General features: G+C 48.1%; 1 protein-coding gene across 3 annotated transcripts in view; it reads left to right on the forward strand.

Moving 5' to 3' along the window:
• The window catches only part of ARMH4 (armadillo like helical domain containing 4), a 66,219-nt gene extending 51,263 nt beyond the window's left edge, over nucleotides 1-14,956 (forward strand). Inside the window, exons 5-8 of one of the 3 annotated variants that reach the window (XM_049828682.1) lie at nucleotides 5,291-5,322; nucleotides 6,348-6,452; nucleotides 9,932-10,066; nucleotides 10,265-14,956. In XM_049828682.1, the coding sequence (XP_049684639.1) occupies nucleotides 5,291-5,322; nucleotides 6,348-6,452; nucleotides 9,932-10,066; nucleotides 10,265-10,333 (341 nt within the window). In that variant the 3' untranslated portion in view covers nucleotides 10,334-14,956. The remainder of the gene's footprint in view (nucleotides 1-5,290; nucleotides 5,323-6,347; nucleotides 6,453-9,931; nucleotides 10,067-10,264) is intronic. The other 2 variants (XM_049828683.1, XM_049828684.1) reach the window with 2 other exon arrangements.
• Nucleotides 14,957-15,187: the final 231 nt, after the last annotated feature.

A 15,187-nucleotide genomic window follows, 5' to 3' on the forward strand; every position in this document is an offset into this window, starting at 1 on the left:
AAAATCATCCTTCAGTCCTTTTCTCTGGCCTTTGGAGAGTGTTAGGAGCTTGGGTGCCACATTTTCACCACTGGTCTGGTGCTCGTGGTGGAGAATTATTAAAAGAGAAGATGCTGGATGTACCTTCATCAGTATCAAGATGAAGTTCCGGAATGAAGATGTAAATGCTGGATTTGGAAATACAGCGAGATGCACTGGGCAGATAATATGCCGGTTTTGCCATGGAAAAACACAATTGCTTTAGACGATGATTAAAAAAAGGAATATGATTTAAAAGAGCTGGTAAGATGAAATTAAAGTGACAAGATAAAGCAGCAGGGCATCCAAGAGGGGAAGGGCAAGACGAAACTGATGGCAGGAGGGCATGAATTATTGATTGAAATCTCCACCAGAAGGTAAAGTCTTTGCATTTTCTTATCTGGGAAGGGAGAGAACGAATGAGAAGTGAACAGAATTATTAAGCAGCTTTATCATTGCATTGGAGTGGATAATTAGGCAATTAGGATTACTAAAAGTTGGCAAAGCATGAAGCCCAGAGGACTTGACTTCTGCTCCTGATTTCAGAGGGGGGTGGTGAGGGAAGCAGGGAAAAGCCTTTGGCGAGAGATTTGATGGTGCGTTATGGTGAGTCTTAAAGGCAGAGCCTGGCTCTGGCAGCCCGTACCCTGCAGCTTCCAGAACAAAAGGGGGTTCAAGAGACCTGGCTAATAAGAAAGAACTTACTTGAAGGTGGACAGTCCTCAGAACAGCAACAAGAAGTGAGATGATGAGTGAAGGCCACCAGTAAGGGTTCAGGGAAGGAGAGCAGAGCAAGTTGGACTCGATGATCCTTATGGGTCCCTCCCAACTTGAGACATTCTATATTCTGTGATTCTAATAATGGTACATGTGGGCCCACTTTTTTCCGTGATGGGGATGCACAGTAGCCACGGGAGTTACTGTGTAGTAAATGTTTTGTGTGCTTTTTCCAGATCTTTGCCCTCAGTTAACACCCCTTCTCCTTTCAGGTGAGTTGTTTGTAGCGAGACTTTGCAGGGCCGTAAGCTGAGGATGCTGCGAGATCCCTGAGCAGAGCACCAAGAGGTCAGACTCTTCCCTAGGAGGAAAGTGTCAGACTGTGGTTTAGACTTGCAGTGAATATGGTCTGTCATGCTACATTAATTTAGTTTTCTTTGGTCAGAAGCAGCAAATACTGGATTTTTCCCTGACAGAAATCATGCAAACGCTTCGTTGTCAGAGGATCATTCCAGCTGAACTTGGAAGCAGCTTCCAAACCTCTTCCTCTTTGATTCTGCGTTGTAAATTATATCTGATCACCCCCTCTGTAAAGAGGAGCTCCGCAAAAAACAGTTGAGCAGCTTGGGTAAGCTTGCTGAATCTATTCTTGTAGGGGATGCAAAGCTGTAGAACAGTGGAAAGGAGAGGGATGGGAACACAAGAGCCATCTCCCAGGAGGATTAGTTTGGATTTATAGCATTATAGAGGTCAGTGGCAAAAGGAGATGTTGGGCCATCCAGTGCCATGTACCACAGACCCTCAGATGCCCCTCTCCTGAGCCTTCAGCCTGCATCTGGCAAAACCTGAACTTTCAGAAAGGTTTCGCTCACGCAAATTTTTGGCTGTCCCTTTGGACCAGGTTCTTCCCAGGAAGAGCCAGCCAGGCACCACAGGCTGCTGCTTACCTCTGCAAATTAGCCTAACTTCTTTAGTCGGCATCGTGGCTTCTTAATAGCTGGCTGCACATTTTAAAGGGGAAAGCTGGGTAAAAATGGCTAAAAATAGCACGGTGCATCTGTAACTGTCTGAATTCATCCTCGGCTGCTCTGACGCCAATGCCAGACAGCCGTGCTCCTCCTCCATGCTCCTGACCTGCTTAATCTTAAGCTATATGTTATTTAAAATTAATTTGCAGTGATGCAGACGTTATATAAATCACTGAGGAAACGTCAGATTATGTATGTAATTTTCAGAAGTGCTCATCTAACTTAGCTTCCCATGAAACCAAGGGATCAAAATTAAGCCGAGGCTGAGAGTTTGGACTAGTCACCGTCCTTAAAATGCCATGGAAGACAAGCCAGCACTGCAGACACGTGTTAGTGATTTCACACCCAGAGACTGTTGTCATTTGTTCAGGACATTCAGTGATCAGGGAAGGAAAAAAAAAAGGAGGTGATGAAAAATACGTGGACTAGAGTATTTGTTACTAATTATTTCCTTGGCCTTATTGGCAAGTCATCTAGAGTTCTCAGAGAGTGTTGCAGTTTTATGAGAAGATGCCATCCACAATGTTCCTCTTCCAAGACCAAGTTCAGAATATTAATTATGGATAATGATGCATAATTAGAGTCTGAAGTCCAGAATTAATTGACGGTAGCTATTTAGCATAGATATCAATTCCAACTTGAAAAAGTGCTTTATCTCCTACCCACACCCTGTAGCGTCCACATATGGGTGAATAATTGGAGCAGTAAGCGCTCAGTTTTAATGACAGAGTGGCTTGTCATTTCCTCAAAGGTCTTAAAACAGTTTTGTGCATTAGTGACATTAAAAGTGTTTGTAACTCACGGGAATCCGGTGCTCCTTGACTTATCATGGCCCCAGCCCGACAGAGCCAGGGGGTCCGGGACCATGGTTGCGGCTGCTCCGCACTCTCCACTCCTGCCCAGGAGAGCTGGACCCGCTGCTCCTGCACATCGATGCAGTCCTGCCGGGATGTTGAAGGGCCAGCCAGGTTTTTGACCTCCTGCTGCCTTAACCTCCTGAATTTGGGACCATTATTTTCCTCTAGCACAGGTCAGAGGCTGTCAGCCAGCTTGCGACTGCATTAGAGCATCTCTCGGAGAGGTGCCCAGCCTGGGAGAAATCACGTTGTGGTGTTTTTCCTGTGGCTTGGGTTGATTCACGAAGGCATCTGACATGTGCTCTACATGGCTGAAAACAAGGTTGGTTTTAATAATAAGCAATTGTATAAATAGCAAATAAAGATTTGTACTATGGAGTTGGTGGGTCCCAATGGACATGCTGCTGTTGTTGAAAATAGGTAGTAGAATATTATTAGATCAGTCCCTGCCTCTGACTTGTCAGAAATACTCCAGAGTTCATCGCTGCTTTAGAGCACCGTTGTTCAGCTGCAAGAAAGTGGGTCGACTATTGACGAGATCACTGATCCCGTATAATTATTGTGAAAGACATGTAAAAATAGGCTTTGTGCTTAGCTTGAGTTAGGGCCAACTGAGCATCAGTGTTTAACCGGCTGTGTGCACGCACTGTGTGTACACGTGTAGCTGTCTAGATGTGCACGGAGGACCTCAGTCCAAAGCCCCAAAATGTGCACCGTGGTTTTGAAGCTGTGGCTGTTACTGTGTGACTGTGAGTCACTGTCACCACTCCTCCTGGCAGCCTGGAGTAAAACACGATAGCATCGTTAAACGTGAGAGCCATGAGAAGGTTCTTTGGCAAGAATTTTGGGATTAATTCCTTTGGTTTGCAATATTTGTGTTTTTAAGCAGAATCTTCCCAGTGTTTGGTCTCTCCCGTGCCTGTCAGCAAGGCAGCAGCACAGGGGCTCTCCTTGCAAGCCTAAGTGACGTTTACACCCAGTGTTTGTTTTAGTGTTACATCTAGAAACCCGGCTGAGAAACCTAGCCCAGGGGAACCATGTGTTTCCTTCCTCTCTGGTATTCCACTGGGAGTGACATTCAAGGCATGCAGGCTTGGACTGGCAGAGGACGATGACGATTGCACCTTCATAAATTGAGTTTATTACAGCTTAGTCCATGCAGGTCAGGACTAATGGTGGGAAGAGTTCATAAAAGAAGACCTCTTGTCCTCTTCTAGTGCTGTGGGTGTCTGTCTCCTGGATAACTCATTTTTTTCCTTAGCTACCTGTCAGAGATAAGTGAGTTTGCGTTTATGCTCCTGTGCCTGTTTCACACTTTTTCACTTCTAGGTAATTTGGGATCCATCTCTTTGGAAAGTGTTATGTTACTAATAGTTAAAAAGGGTTTATTCAAATCACTTTGAACTTGTTAAAATAATGCAGTTTCATTCAGTGATGCTGACGGCTGGTCTGAGTCTCGCTACTTCCTAGCTGCTGTGCTTCTCTGTATTGTATCTGACACATAAAACTGTCATTTACTGATGGCCCTACTGCTGCACCCTCCCCACTCGCAATAAGGCTCTCGTTTCAGAAGGATGGTTACCCTGAGTGCTATACGTGCGTGTGCAGACTAATACTGCTAATGCAATCTTTGAAGGGAGCTTCTATAAGAAAGCAGGCTTGGAAATAGGGTCTCACTCCATAAACGGTGTGTTACGTTTGGGATTAAATGCATCCTGGGAGAACTATCCCTCAGAAGGACAATGATGCATCCAAGAGTCCCCTTGTGCCTGTCGCGTTGTCCTCCTAGAGAAATGGGGATCCTTGACTAGGGCTTAAAACACAGTTGCCGAACCCTGAAAAAAGCAACATTTAACTGTTTACATGCCTCTTTCCTATGAGCAGGAATTTGTTACAATATTAGGAGATCTCTCAAAGGCAGAGCATTTTCTCTTCGGTGCAATGCAGACAAATCCAGTCACCTGTGGAGTTAATGAGTCGTGCTCCCGCTGCAAAGCGCTTGCAGTTCTTTGAGATTAGCTGAATATTTCATCCCAAAGTACATGCCATTAAAGACTTTCAATTCTTGGGTATCATATTTCATAGGACTTATATTGACTGTTAGGAAATGAAAGTCTCTGTGATGGCAGTATAAATTTACTTGGTTTAGTAATTTAGCACCTCCAGTGCTATCCCAGTCCTCTGGTGACTTCCCAGAGCAGGGAGTAGCTGCTTCCAGAAAAGCAGGGGAATAAAAAACAGGGAATAATACTTTTGTAGGCATCATTACAGGCTGTGCCAAATAGAGGGAAGAATATCTATGTGGAGAAGGCCAGTGGAAGGGGATGGCCATGCTGTAAGGTTTTCTCCTTGTCAGACATCCCTGTGTGTGTATGAGAAGTGCTGGTTAAAACCCCAAAACCTGTTTTTCATCTTCCTTTTGTAATCACTCTGAAGATGTGAATTGCACAGGCAAAAGAGAGCTTCTTGCCTGCCAACCCACTTGAAGAGTTTCTGGTGTTGATCTGCTGCATTTGCTCTCTTTCATGAACGAGAAGAGAGGAAATCTAATGAAAAGTGTTATCAGCTTGTCAAGTTAATTAGTGTCTATTTTAATACTATCATTATCCTTCATTACTAATTAATATAACATAAGTAACATGATTACAGCTTTTTTGTCTTATTTTTCAGTGAGAAGCTGGATGGAGAAGCTGAAAGATAAGGTAGGAGACTCAGTATTTCAACTACTTTAAAAGCAAAAACATTTTTACTTGCAGGAATAAATAAACTCTCGTCAGTGCAGTTCTTTATCTCTACAAAGACAATTGAGAAAGGGCTTAAAATTGTCTCTGGGAGGCAAATGAACCAGATGCTGCTGTTGTATATAGTGGTGTAAATCCGCAGTACATCCCTGATGAGTAGTAACTAAGAACAGTAGGAGGGTCAGAGGTGTTTGATAGACGTCTCTGCACTAGAAAATGACCTGCTCTTCAGACTACCCGAGCTACTTTTTTTTATTGCCCTCTCTAACTTACCCCCACCCCTTTTCTCTAAGTCCTAAGCTTGGTTCTAGATCCAAATCAAGAGGATCTGGTGATCCTCACTGGTGAGAGGCTGCGTGCCCCGCCGGCACCTCTGGACAAGACCTTTCCTGCCTCTACGTGCAAGAAGAGCTGCAAATTCCTGGAAAGAAAAAGAGCAAACACAGGAAGACTGAAAAGATAACAGACCCTGATCTTTTCTCCCTAGCGTTACAGGGTGGTGGTACACGGAATGAAGGGTTGTGCCAGCCACAGGCAGCGATGGCTTCTTAGGGTCTGCTGCCCTAAAGCAAATATTAACTTTTTGAAATGGTTGTGAAGCCTTCCAAATGTTGTGTACGTGATGGCAAAGCCATGAAGCTAGAAATGAAGTGACAGTAATGTTTTAAGACAAAACCAATTTGTGACTCAACAGGGCTTGGAAATTCGTGAACAGGATCAGAGTCAACAGACAAAAGAACCACCACAAGGAATAATGACTCAATAGGAAACTCCAGCCCGTGAAAATACATCTCTAAGCTTAAGCAGATTGTCACCCAATGAGCCCAGCCTTCCCATGTGATCCCCACCAAATTTCGGCAGCACCTTACCATCGAGTCTGAACAGAAAGATGGGCTCTGGGTATCTGTTTTCCAGGACTGGGGAGTGGAAGGGTTAAGGTGGGTTCCTGCCCAGCCCGTGTTGAGTTGCTTTTCTGCCTACAATAGGAAGGAGGCATGTCTAGTACGATCTATGCTCATAGCAGAGCACCTTGGCCTGGGATTCAGCCAGAGCGAACGCTGAAAGGACAGAGAATGGTTTTCCCGATGAAGGTAAAAAGCAGACACCAAGACTGGTTGAGTGCCTGGAGTGAATGTAACGTGCATGGGTCACCTGCTCATGCCAGACCTACCCCAGCCAGCACAACACCAGCTCAGGGACATCAGGTATCTTCTCACTGAGGCCGTAGCTTTCACTTCTTTCCTCTTGGCACCTTGTTGGCTACCTCTGTCCTTCCCCGTTGCAGAGTGGGGGGGCACGTTCCAGTCTCCAGCAGAGGTGTTCTGTAGAGTCTGAACCTCTTGCAGGTAGATGTTGGACTGCACGGCAGTGCCCAGCAAACCCATTGGAATAACTGAGGGTCTGCTAGTGTCCACTTAAAAGAGAGACTCGGCCCTGAGCCATCTCCCTCCTCTGGGGAACGGCAGATGTGTGGAGGCAGATCTTTCACCTTGTTCACGGTTTCCCTTAGAAAAGCCCAACAAAAAACCACTCCCCCACCCCAACCATGCTGGTGTAGCAAAATCACTTGCAAATAAACGTGCTCACCCCATTTCCTCCTCTTCCTTGTTGAGTTTATCAGCATCAGTCATATGTGCCCCTCTCATGTGCTTTTGGCAGAGCCCTGTCCCCTCTATTTTACAATCCCTCCATCCAGAAGAGGATCCTGGCACATGATGGCCCCTTCCCTGAGAGATGTGTCCTGCTGTGTCCGTCAGGGCTGCTTTGCTGGGAGAGGGAAGGCTGTGGGGAGCATGGGACCGGGAGCATGGGTCAGTGACAGATTTATGTCTGGTCTCCTGCAAATACTGTGCAAACGTTGCATTTGGTATGCCGAATAACAGACATCAGGTTCCTCTGAAGTCCTCTGTTGGTTATCTCAAAGTCTGGTGGAGCCAGAAAGGTCATGGTCATGGACTGAGTGTATTAAAAGCATCCCTAGGATCTGTAAAGAAGCTGCGTCTTCCCCATGGGCAAGGGGTAAAAAAGTGGCTTCGGAGCTGCCTGTGAAATGGGGTAGGTAGCCTGTCGGGCAAGTGCAGAAGCTCTCGCGAGTTGGGCTGTGTGACACAGAAGGGCTGCGAGAACAGGTCCTGGATCTGCTCCACATTGCAGGCTTTTGGGGTAGAAATCGTCGGTCCAGCTGTTAGGGAGAGCCTGTAAAAGGGCTGGCCAGGCGTGATAAAGGCTCACAGACAGGCTAGAGAGTTCACTGTATTAAAACCAGTAATTTCTGATACAGAAACTCAGCTGGGCAGCAGCTAAAAAGCCATTTCCAGTCTCCCCTCACCACCCACGCCAGCAGCAAAGTTCCAGAAATAGAAAAACCCACACTGCGCTAATTAGGTCACCCAATTAAGGCACCTTAATTGCCTCGCGGAGATACAGTCTCTTAGCTGTGTTCTTACTAACCTCCTTTTTTGGGAACTGGGGTGAAGGCATGCAGCCCCCCTCTGAGCACGTGTGCTGAGCGGGGCCGGGTTTTTTGGGAGGGTGTTCAGGGAACCTGCACAATGCAGCTGAACATCCCTTAAGCCTTAGGATCCAGGCACAAAGGTGTTACTATTTAAAGCACTGAACAGCATCTGGAGGGGTTTGGGAGAGCAAAACAGCTCTTGTTAGCATTGTATCTGCCCTAGATGAAAGCAGTTATTTTTATTCTCCAAGTAAGTGTATGAAGGCAGGGCAGTGTGCACTGAATAGCTTTCCCCCGCCCCGACTCAGTGGATTATGGCAGAAAAGCAATTACGGTGTAAGCATGTGTTGTTAAGCTGCGTTGCAATTTGGGAATGCAGATGAAGATGAGTAGTTGTAAGCAATGGACTGAGGCTTGCTAAGAGCTGTCTGATAGTCCTCTGAATTGCACATGTGTCCCTTGGCAGGTGTAAAATCTATTTTGGGGGGTGTAGATGGCAAAGGGTAAAGCTGTAGTGCCACAGCAGAGGACTCTGTTGCTGCAGAGTGAACAAAGGCAGCGCTAATGAGGGAGGGAGCCAGGCTGTACCTGCCTCCCTTACTCCACTGAGTCCCCCAGTCTGAATTAGGTAAGGGTGCTGAAGAGGATGTTGAAGCAATCTGGCACTTTAAAACCTAAGTTAATTTTAATTTAAAACAGTAAAATATAAAATAACAAGCACTCGGGAATATTTTCCAAAGGCTTTGAAATGTTTAAATGTGTAATTTTGAATTAGTCATGTTATCTATATTATTTTTTAATGGGCAATGCAAACCTACAGGTCACAGCAATTGAATTAGAGCTGATTTACGTTTGCTGTGCTTCCCTCAAGGACAGCTGAAGGTGTGCGTGCCCTCCCTCTACGTCATTGTCCTGCTCATGCAAGTGACCCCTTCCCATGCAAAGCAAAAGCGTTTAGTTCAAAGATTTTGAGTACGAAGCCGAGGAGGCTGAGGCTGGGCTGGACAAGGAGAGGGCAAACTGCTGCTTCTTTCTGCCAAAAGTGAGCACAGCTTGGCTCTGCATTTCAGCTCCTTCGGAGACCCAGCTGCAGGTGTCGGGAGCAGCTTTTGCCATCCCTGTGCTGAGATATGACATTAGTGTCCCAGGGCGTTTGCTTCCCCGTGCAACGTGTCTCTGTCCGGGGAGCACGGAGGCAGTGTAATACTCTTTACTGGAGGCGTATTTAGCAGTTTGGCCACGGTGAAGACACGCTCCAGCAATCGGAGCTGGCCAGGAGGAGGTTGGGTCCCTTTCCCACCCACCTCTCATGACGGAGGTCGCAGCCGTTCTCCGAAAACAGCTCCTCGTCCCTTCTGCCCGCTCCCCGGCTGGTGCCTGCCCTCTCGCCTGGTGGGTCTTTCTTACACCCCGTCTCCTCTGCCTGCTCCTGCCGCCCCCAGGGCTGCGGCGTGGAGGGCTGCGGGCAGCAGGATGCCGAGGCACTCGTCACCGTACCGCTCCACACCCCACTGCTAGTCCAGATTTGTGCCGAAAAGCATAATGGCAGCTTTTGACTGTCCGGATTGAGCTCTGTTGAGCGTGGCCAGACATATACCTGTGTCTTGATTTATGCTGGCAGCACCTGGGGAGCTCGGAGCAGCACTCAGCCTACTCTACCCAGCATGTAGTGAAGCTGTTTGGGTGTTCACAGGTCTTTGCCGTGGCTCGGGATTGCCTGCCCTTGGCAGTTGAGGTTTTCCTTTACACGTGCACCTGTATTAAGAGACATTCCGTCCCAGCGCTTGCAACTGCACCAAAATCGCTCCCTCTCCTAAAGGCGGGCAAACACTGCAATGTCTCAGCTATCATAAGGAAGTATATGTTTGCAAAAGCTGATGGTGAGCAAAAGCTCCTGTGGTGCTTACCAGCTTGGTCCTGGAGTGGGGCTGGTTGGGGGCTTGCTTAGGAATCCTGGAAGCACGGCTCATCCGATGCAGGTGGGTGATAGGGACTGCAATACAATACACTTTGATGAAAGCAGCGTAGGGATATATTGCAGTCCTAGACTGGTGCAAAACGACTCTGAAAGGACGGTCTTGTGAGTGCTGCTCTGCTTCTCTCTTTTCTGCATAGGCAGGATACATGTCGGGGATGCTGGTTCCTGTAGGAGTCGGAATAGCCGGAGCTCTCTTTATCCTAGGAGCACTCTACAGCATTAAGATTATGAATCGCCGAAGGAGAAATGGCTCAAAGAGACATAAAAGAAAGGTACGACAACCGCAAAGGAAAACCCCAATCCTACCCACTCTCATTTTGGCTGTAGAGTGCAGCCTGGTTATGGTTATGGTGATGGTTTGTCTGGGTTGAAGCGCCTGGGACGTCTCAGTTAGAGTACGGGGGGGATCCAAATGCTCTTCGTTTCCTTTTTGCATGTGGAGCTCTTCCATGTTTCTTTTCTTCCCCTAGCAGAGGGAATTTAACAGCATGCAAGACCGAGTCATGCTCTTAGCTGACAGCTCCGAAGACGAATTTTGAATCGAACTGCAGTGCCCTTGTGATAGCCCGTGACTTTTAAAAGGAGGGAGGGAGAGAAAAAGAACAAGCGACTTTCTGCTGCATCGCTGCTCTCCGCCGCCCCGAGCCACCGAGCAGTGGTCGGTACCACCCCGGCGAAACGGCATGCTATGCTCTACGTGTACCGCGCAGTGATGTTTGTTTTGATACAGTAGTGAGATTTCACATTTGCACCCGGCGCCTCATTCAGATCCACAGCGCGTCTTGTTACAGCTGGAGCTGATCCATATGGATGATTATTTTCCTATTACCCTGGTGTACTGTTTTGGTCCTGGCTGGCAGTAATCTAATCATAACAATAGCTCTCACCTAACCCGGGAATGGAAATCTTTACTGTGAATGACTTCTGTCCAATTTGTTAATTTTAAATGTTACATTACCTGAGCTAGAGTTCATTAGTGCTAAGATTAGCTGCTCTGCTTAATTAATGAGTTATGCACTTGAACTGTATCCCTTGCCACCTGAGAAGTGCCCATGTACAGTGTCGTTGATACAGTTTGAAGCACATTTCTGCACTCTTTTCCCCGACTCTCACCCCTTCTTTCTTCCTTAAGCTCTGCTCCGCGCTTCTGGGAGACACACAGGAATGGCCTCAACACTCGATTCACAACAAAAATCCTAGTCCATTTTCAACCAGCACTGTCTGTTACAGCACAATAAATACCAGCGCTCACCTACTGACGGATAGTCTTGCATGGATCTCTTAGCTTTTGTTCAGTGTGCAAGTAGGTAAGAGAAGAGGCAGGTCAGAGGTTTCTTTGGCTTCTGCCTCCTGCTTGAAGGACACGAGTTATTGGTTCATCTCTTTCACAAGGCTGCATTCGCACGGAGATGAAAGCGGAGCATCTGTCTCCTTTAGCCGCTGGAAAGAATTGCATTTTCAGCCCCTGAAAGCTGAAATCCCTTTGGGGGATCTGGGCGGGTCTTCTCTCCAGACCACCAAATGCAGAAAGGCACCAAAGGTTGCGGAGCGGGTGACTGTCAGTGTCGAGGGATTCGTGGCTGGTAGTCGGCGGCGGCAGCTGGAGAGATGTCTGCTGTGGGGAGGTGAAATGGTCATACTGGGAACCCTTGGCCATGGGGAAGAAGGTGAAGCTGTAGGACAAATGGCTGCAGAAGGTTGTGGAGGTGAAGCCCGGGGGTGGCAGGGGGTGAGGGCAAGCTGCCGTGCTGCCTGGGCTGCTAGCACCGTGTTGCATAGGGAGACAGCCAGTGTCTGAGATGTTACGGGAAGCGAGCAGGGGAAACTAATGTCGCTTTGCACAGAAATGCTGTCAAAATACCTAGAAAAAGGGCTGCGTTACTTTACCTCTGCTTCTGGTTGTGAAATGACTTCAGTCTGACATTTATGCAAAACATCCGTGTTTCTGAGGTGGGAAATGCTGTTCTGTGGGGAATCATCCTTCGTACAAGGAACAGCAACTGTTGCCGGAGGAGACCTGAGTAGACAAACAAGGCCAGATCACACATCTACTGAGATTAAATCCCACTGAGCCTTCCAAGAAGTGGAAGGGAGGAGAGTTTGGGGGGGGGGGGGGAGGGGGCAGATGCAAGATTTCATTCGTTGTAAAGGTGAAAATACGTCGATGATAGAAAGCAAATGTCTCGTGGGTACGTGGGTGGGTTTGCGAGGTAGAGGCGACATTTGGAAGAACCTCCTGAAGGAGAGTCCTCTCTTGAGAGGGCCAGGGCCTCCTCTGGACATTAAGTCATCAGATGTGATGTTCGGTTCTAAACAAGCAGTGCTCTTCAGAGCCCAGGTACTTTCCTCTAGGCCTTACCCACACACCTACTGAGTCACCTGGAGAAGGACAGGCGGGACGACCTGGTTTCAAAATGCTGCTACTGATGCTAGTCTTCCAGTCGAAGAGCTGTGCATGGTGCCTCGCGCATCCATCCTGCTGAGCGCGTGGGAAGCAGGTTGGGGGAGACACAGTAAAACCTGGTCCATCCGCATGTTGGGGGGTCTTCACACCCTAGTGCCTCTAGGACAGGCTTTCCCAGCCAGGGCTCCGCAGTGCTTGCATCACTCCCTTTTCGTTCCTGAAACTTTGACCGGGAGAATTTTGCCTTGTTAAAAGCAGCCCCACGTCTTTAACAGGCGCTGACTGGCAGCCCACTGCTAAGTCCAGGTGCACCTACCCAAAATTAAAACCTCGTTCTTCTGTAATAAGTGATCAATCCAATCTGAGAAGAAGTTTTCCTTCCAGACTAATCTCTCCCTATTTCCTTCTCGTTCCTAAGTCTCTTGGAGCTTGGAGGTGGTCAGGAGGTGTTAACGGTCCAGTTGAGCTTTGCTGGCTGTCCTGCAGTTTTGGGAATCTGGAAATGTCCCTCGGCCTCTTGGATGATTTGTTCCTGGCAAGGCGTGAAGGGGGTTGTAAGGTGGAATGACATCTCCTCCATCCCAGTTTGCTGGAGATCATCTCCAGAAAGGCTTGTCTTTTAGGTACAGTGCCAGGCAGGCTGGAAACAAGACTACATAGGCAGCTGCAAGATGTTCTTGAAATGCTTTACCTCGGTCCAGCCAGGGAGGCATGAAGAATAAGCAGTGACGAAGGGCATTGGTCTCTCTGCAAGAGGGACTCTGTCTTGGAGCAGAAAGGATGGTAGCCGGGCTGGCCGAGTCCTCTGCGTGCAACTGTAGCCAGAAAGAGAGACCCGAAATAACACTGGAAAAGAGGAGCTGCCAGCAATACTGCAGAACAGAGCAGATGTACCAGCAAGACCCAAGCAGCTGGAGATCAGCAGGGTTTTGTGCAATAACAGCCTGTGAAGGACAGTCTCCTCTTGCTTTCCTGTTAATGGTACTGTGCCTGCGCAGTGTGTGATAACAGCACAAGTTGCATTAAGTAGCTGATAAAGCGCAGAGCTCCTGGGCCAGCCAGGAGGAGGAGGGATGGCTGAGCGAGGCTGCTGGTCTGAGTGTAGGTATCCCAGCTCTGGCAGCACAGGAGGAGCTTTATGGTTGTGTCGTCTATTTGATGGATTGGGAAGGCTGGTGGGGAGGTGCCGTGGCCTTTCGTTGTGCTAATAAATCCACAGTTTGGGAAATACTGACTTTCTGCAGTGGCAATCAGCTTCACTGTCTCTCTTCTCCCTCCCCAATATACTGAAGTTAAGAAATTAAAGGCAACACTGCCAGTCAGAATGACAAAGGTGGCGTTTTAGTGCATTGGCTGGGTGCCCTGGTGTCCTGAAGAACCAGGCTTCACTCGGTGAGGACATGGCGTGGCTTTCCAGCTGGGATGCTGGAAATCAGTGGTGCCACAAGTGGGGCTGACAAATAGTTGCAAATATCGGAGCGGTTATATGACAAGTACGGTGGGACAAACTGGGCAAGCAGGGGAGTTGTAGCCAAAATGGAGGTCCAGCTGCACGCACAGTTCAGTGTTGGTTCTCTGGTCTGTGCTGGAGCCAGACTTATGAGCTAGAAGGCTGCCCCAAAATTTTGCTTGTGGTCCATCTTCACTGCCAGGCCTGCCTCTGGCTCTGAACACCATCCGCCAAGGTGCCTTGGTTGGGAGCTGCTTGTTGGCAGAAGGCTACTGTTGGCCAACATTCTCAGCTGCTCAGCAGTGTAGAGAGATCCCATCTGAAGTGGAGGTGTTTGTTGGATAGTTTTTTTTTGGGCAGGCACCTGCCCCAGAGCCTGGAGGCTCCCTGTGTCTTCAGCTTAGCTATTCTTAACGTGGAGGCAAGATGGACAGTCAAAACCAGCCTTGTGTGCCAGAGAAGCTTGTAGGAGCCTTTGGAGCACAGACAGGGTGTTCCGTGGTGCCCCTGACATCAGTGTAGTTGCTGGAAGTCCTTAAAGCACAAGCGTCATTCAGCTTCTTCCCTTCTCATCCAAGAGCGGTAGACTTTGGATTGAGCTCTTAAAAATATTCTCTATACGACTCCTGGAGTTTGATTCATTTGCTTGAAATTATCAGATTGCAGGCAGGGAGGGGAGGAGCGTTTCAGGTGGGAGCTGAAGCCTCCAGTCTCTTAACGCTCTACTGATTTAATCTATACCTCTGCATTGCCAAACAAGCAGATTCTTTTGAAAGAGACAGGACAAGAAGAGCAGCTGAGAAGTACCCTCCCTGTCCTGTGTGCTAGGTGAACCACAAGCCCCTGAATATAGAGGTGGGTCATAACACTGCTAACACAGCTGTGGCCCCATGCAAAGGCACGGCTGAGACGGTGACTTTGCTGCAGCAATAATAATCTCTTGACTTGGCACAAGATGCGTCGCTCACCTGTTTTGGGTTTTCCTGATAGCACAAGCCAGAATTTATTGTAGGCATCACACAACCGCTTTGGCATCTACAGCCCCATTTCCGATGGGAGGAACCAGCCTGCCTGATGTGCAGCTCTTGCCCTGATGAAATGCATCTGCACTATACAGCTGCTGATTTTTAAAGGTGTCTCTAATGCCAGACGTTCACCTAGGTGAGGTTTCTCTGGACTGCACTGCTTCCATAGAGTGATATTAGCAGTCCTCATGCTTTCTTGTGGTTTTCTATTTCGGACAAGAACAACTCCTCATACTGTAACGATGGAATGTAGCACTTTGTTAAATTAAAACATTGGAAATAAAAAGCTGTCCATCATATCTGACTCCGAGCGCCTCGTCTCCCTGATCTGTAGTTCATGGCATTCAGTGTCTCTCAGGTAAAGCTGTGAAGTGATTGCTTGGAAGACTTGCGTGTTGCATTTCTTTCTCCACGCTGCATGGCCGGTGCAAGGACCCAGGCTGGGCTTGCGGGGGCGATACAAGCAGCGGGGAGCCTCAGCCTGGGACTTTTGGGGTAAGATTTACCTGGAGGT

Source organism: Accipiter gentilis, chromosome 25, assembly GCF_929443795.1.
Source record: "Accipiter gentilis chromosome 25, bAccGen1.1, whole genome shotgun sequence".
Classification (NCBI taxonomy): Eukaryota; Metazoa; Chordata; class Aves; order Accipitriformes; family Accipitridae; genus Astur; species Astur gentilis.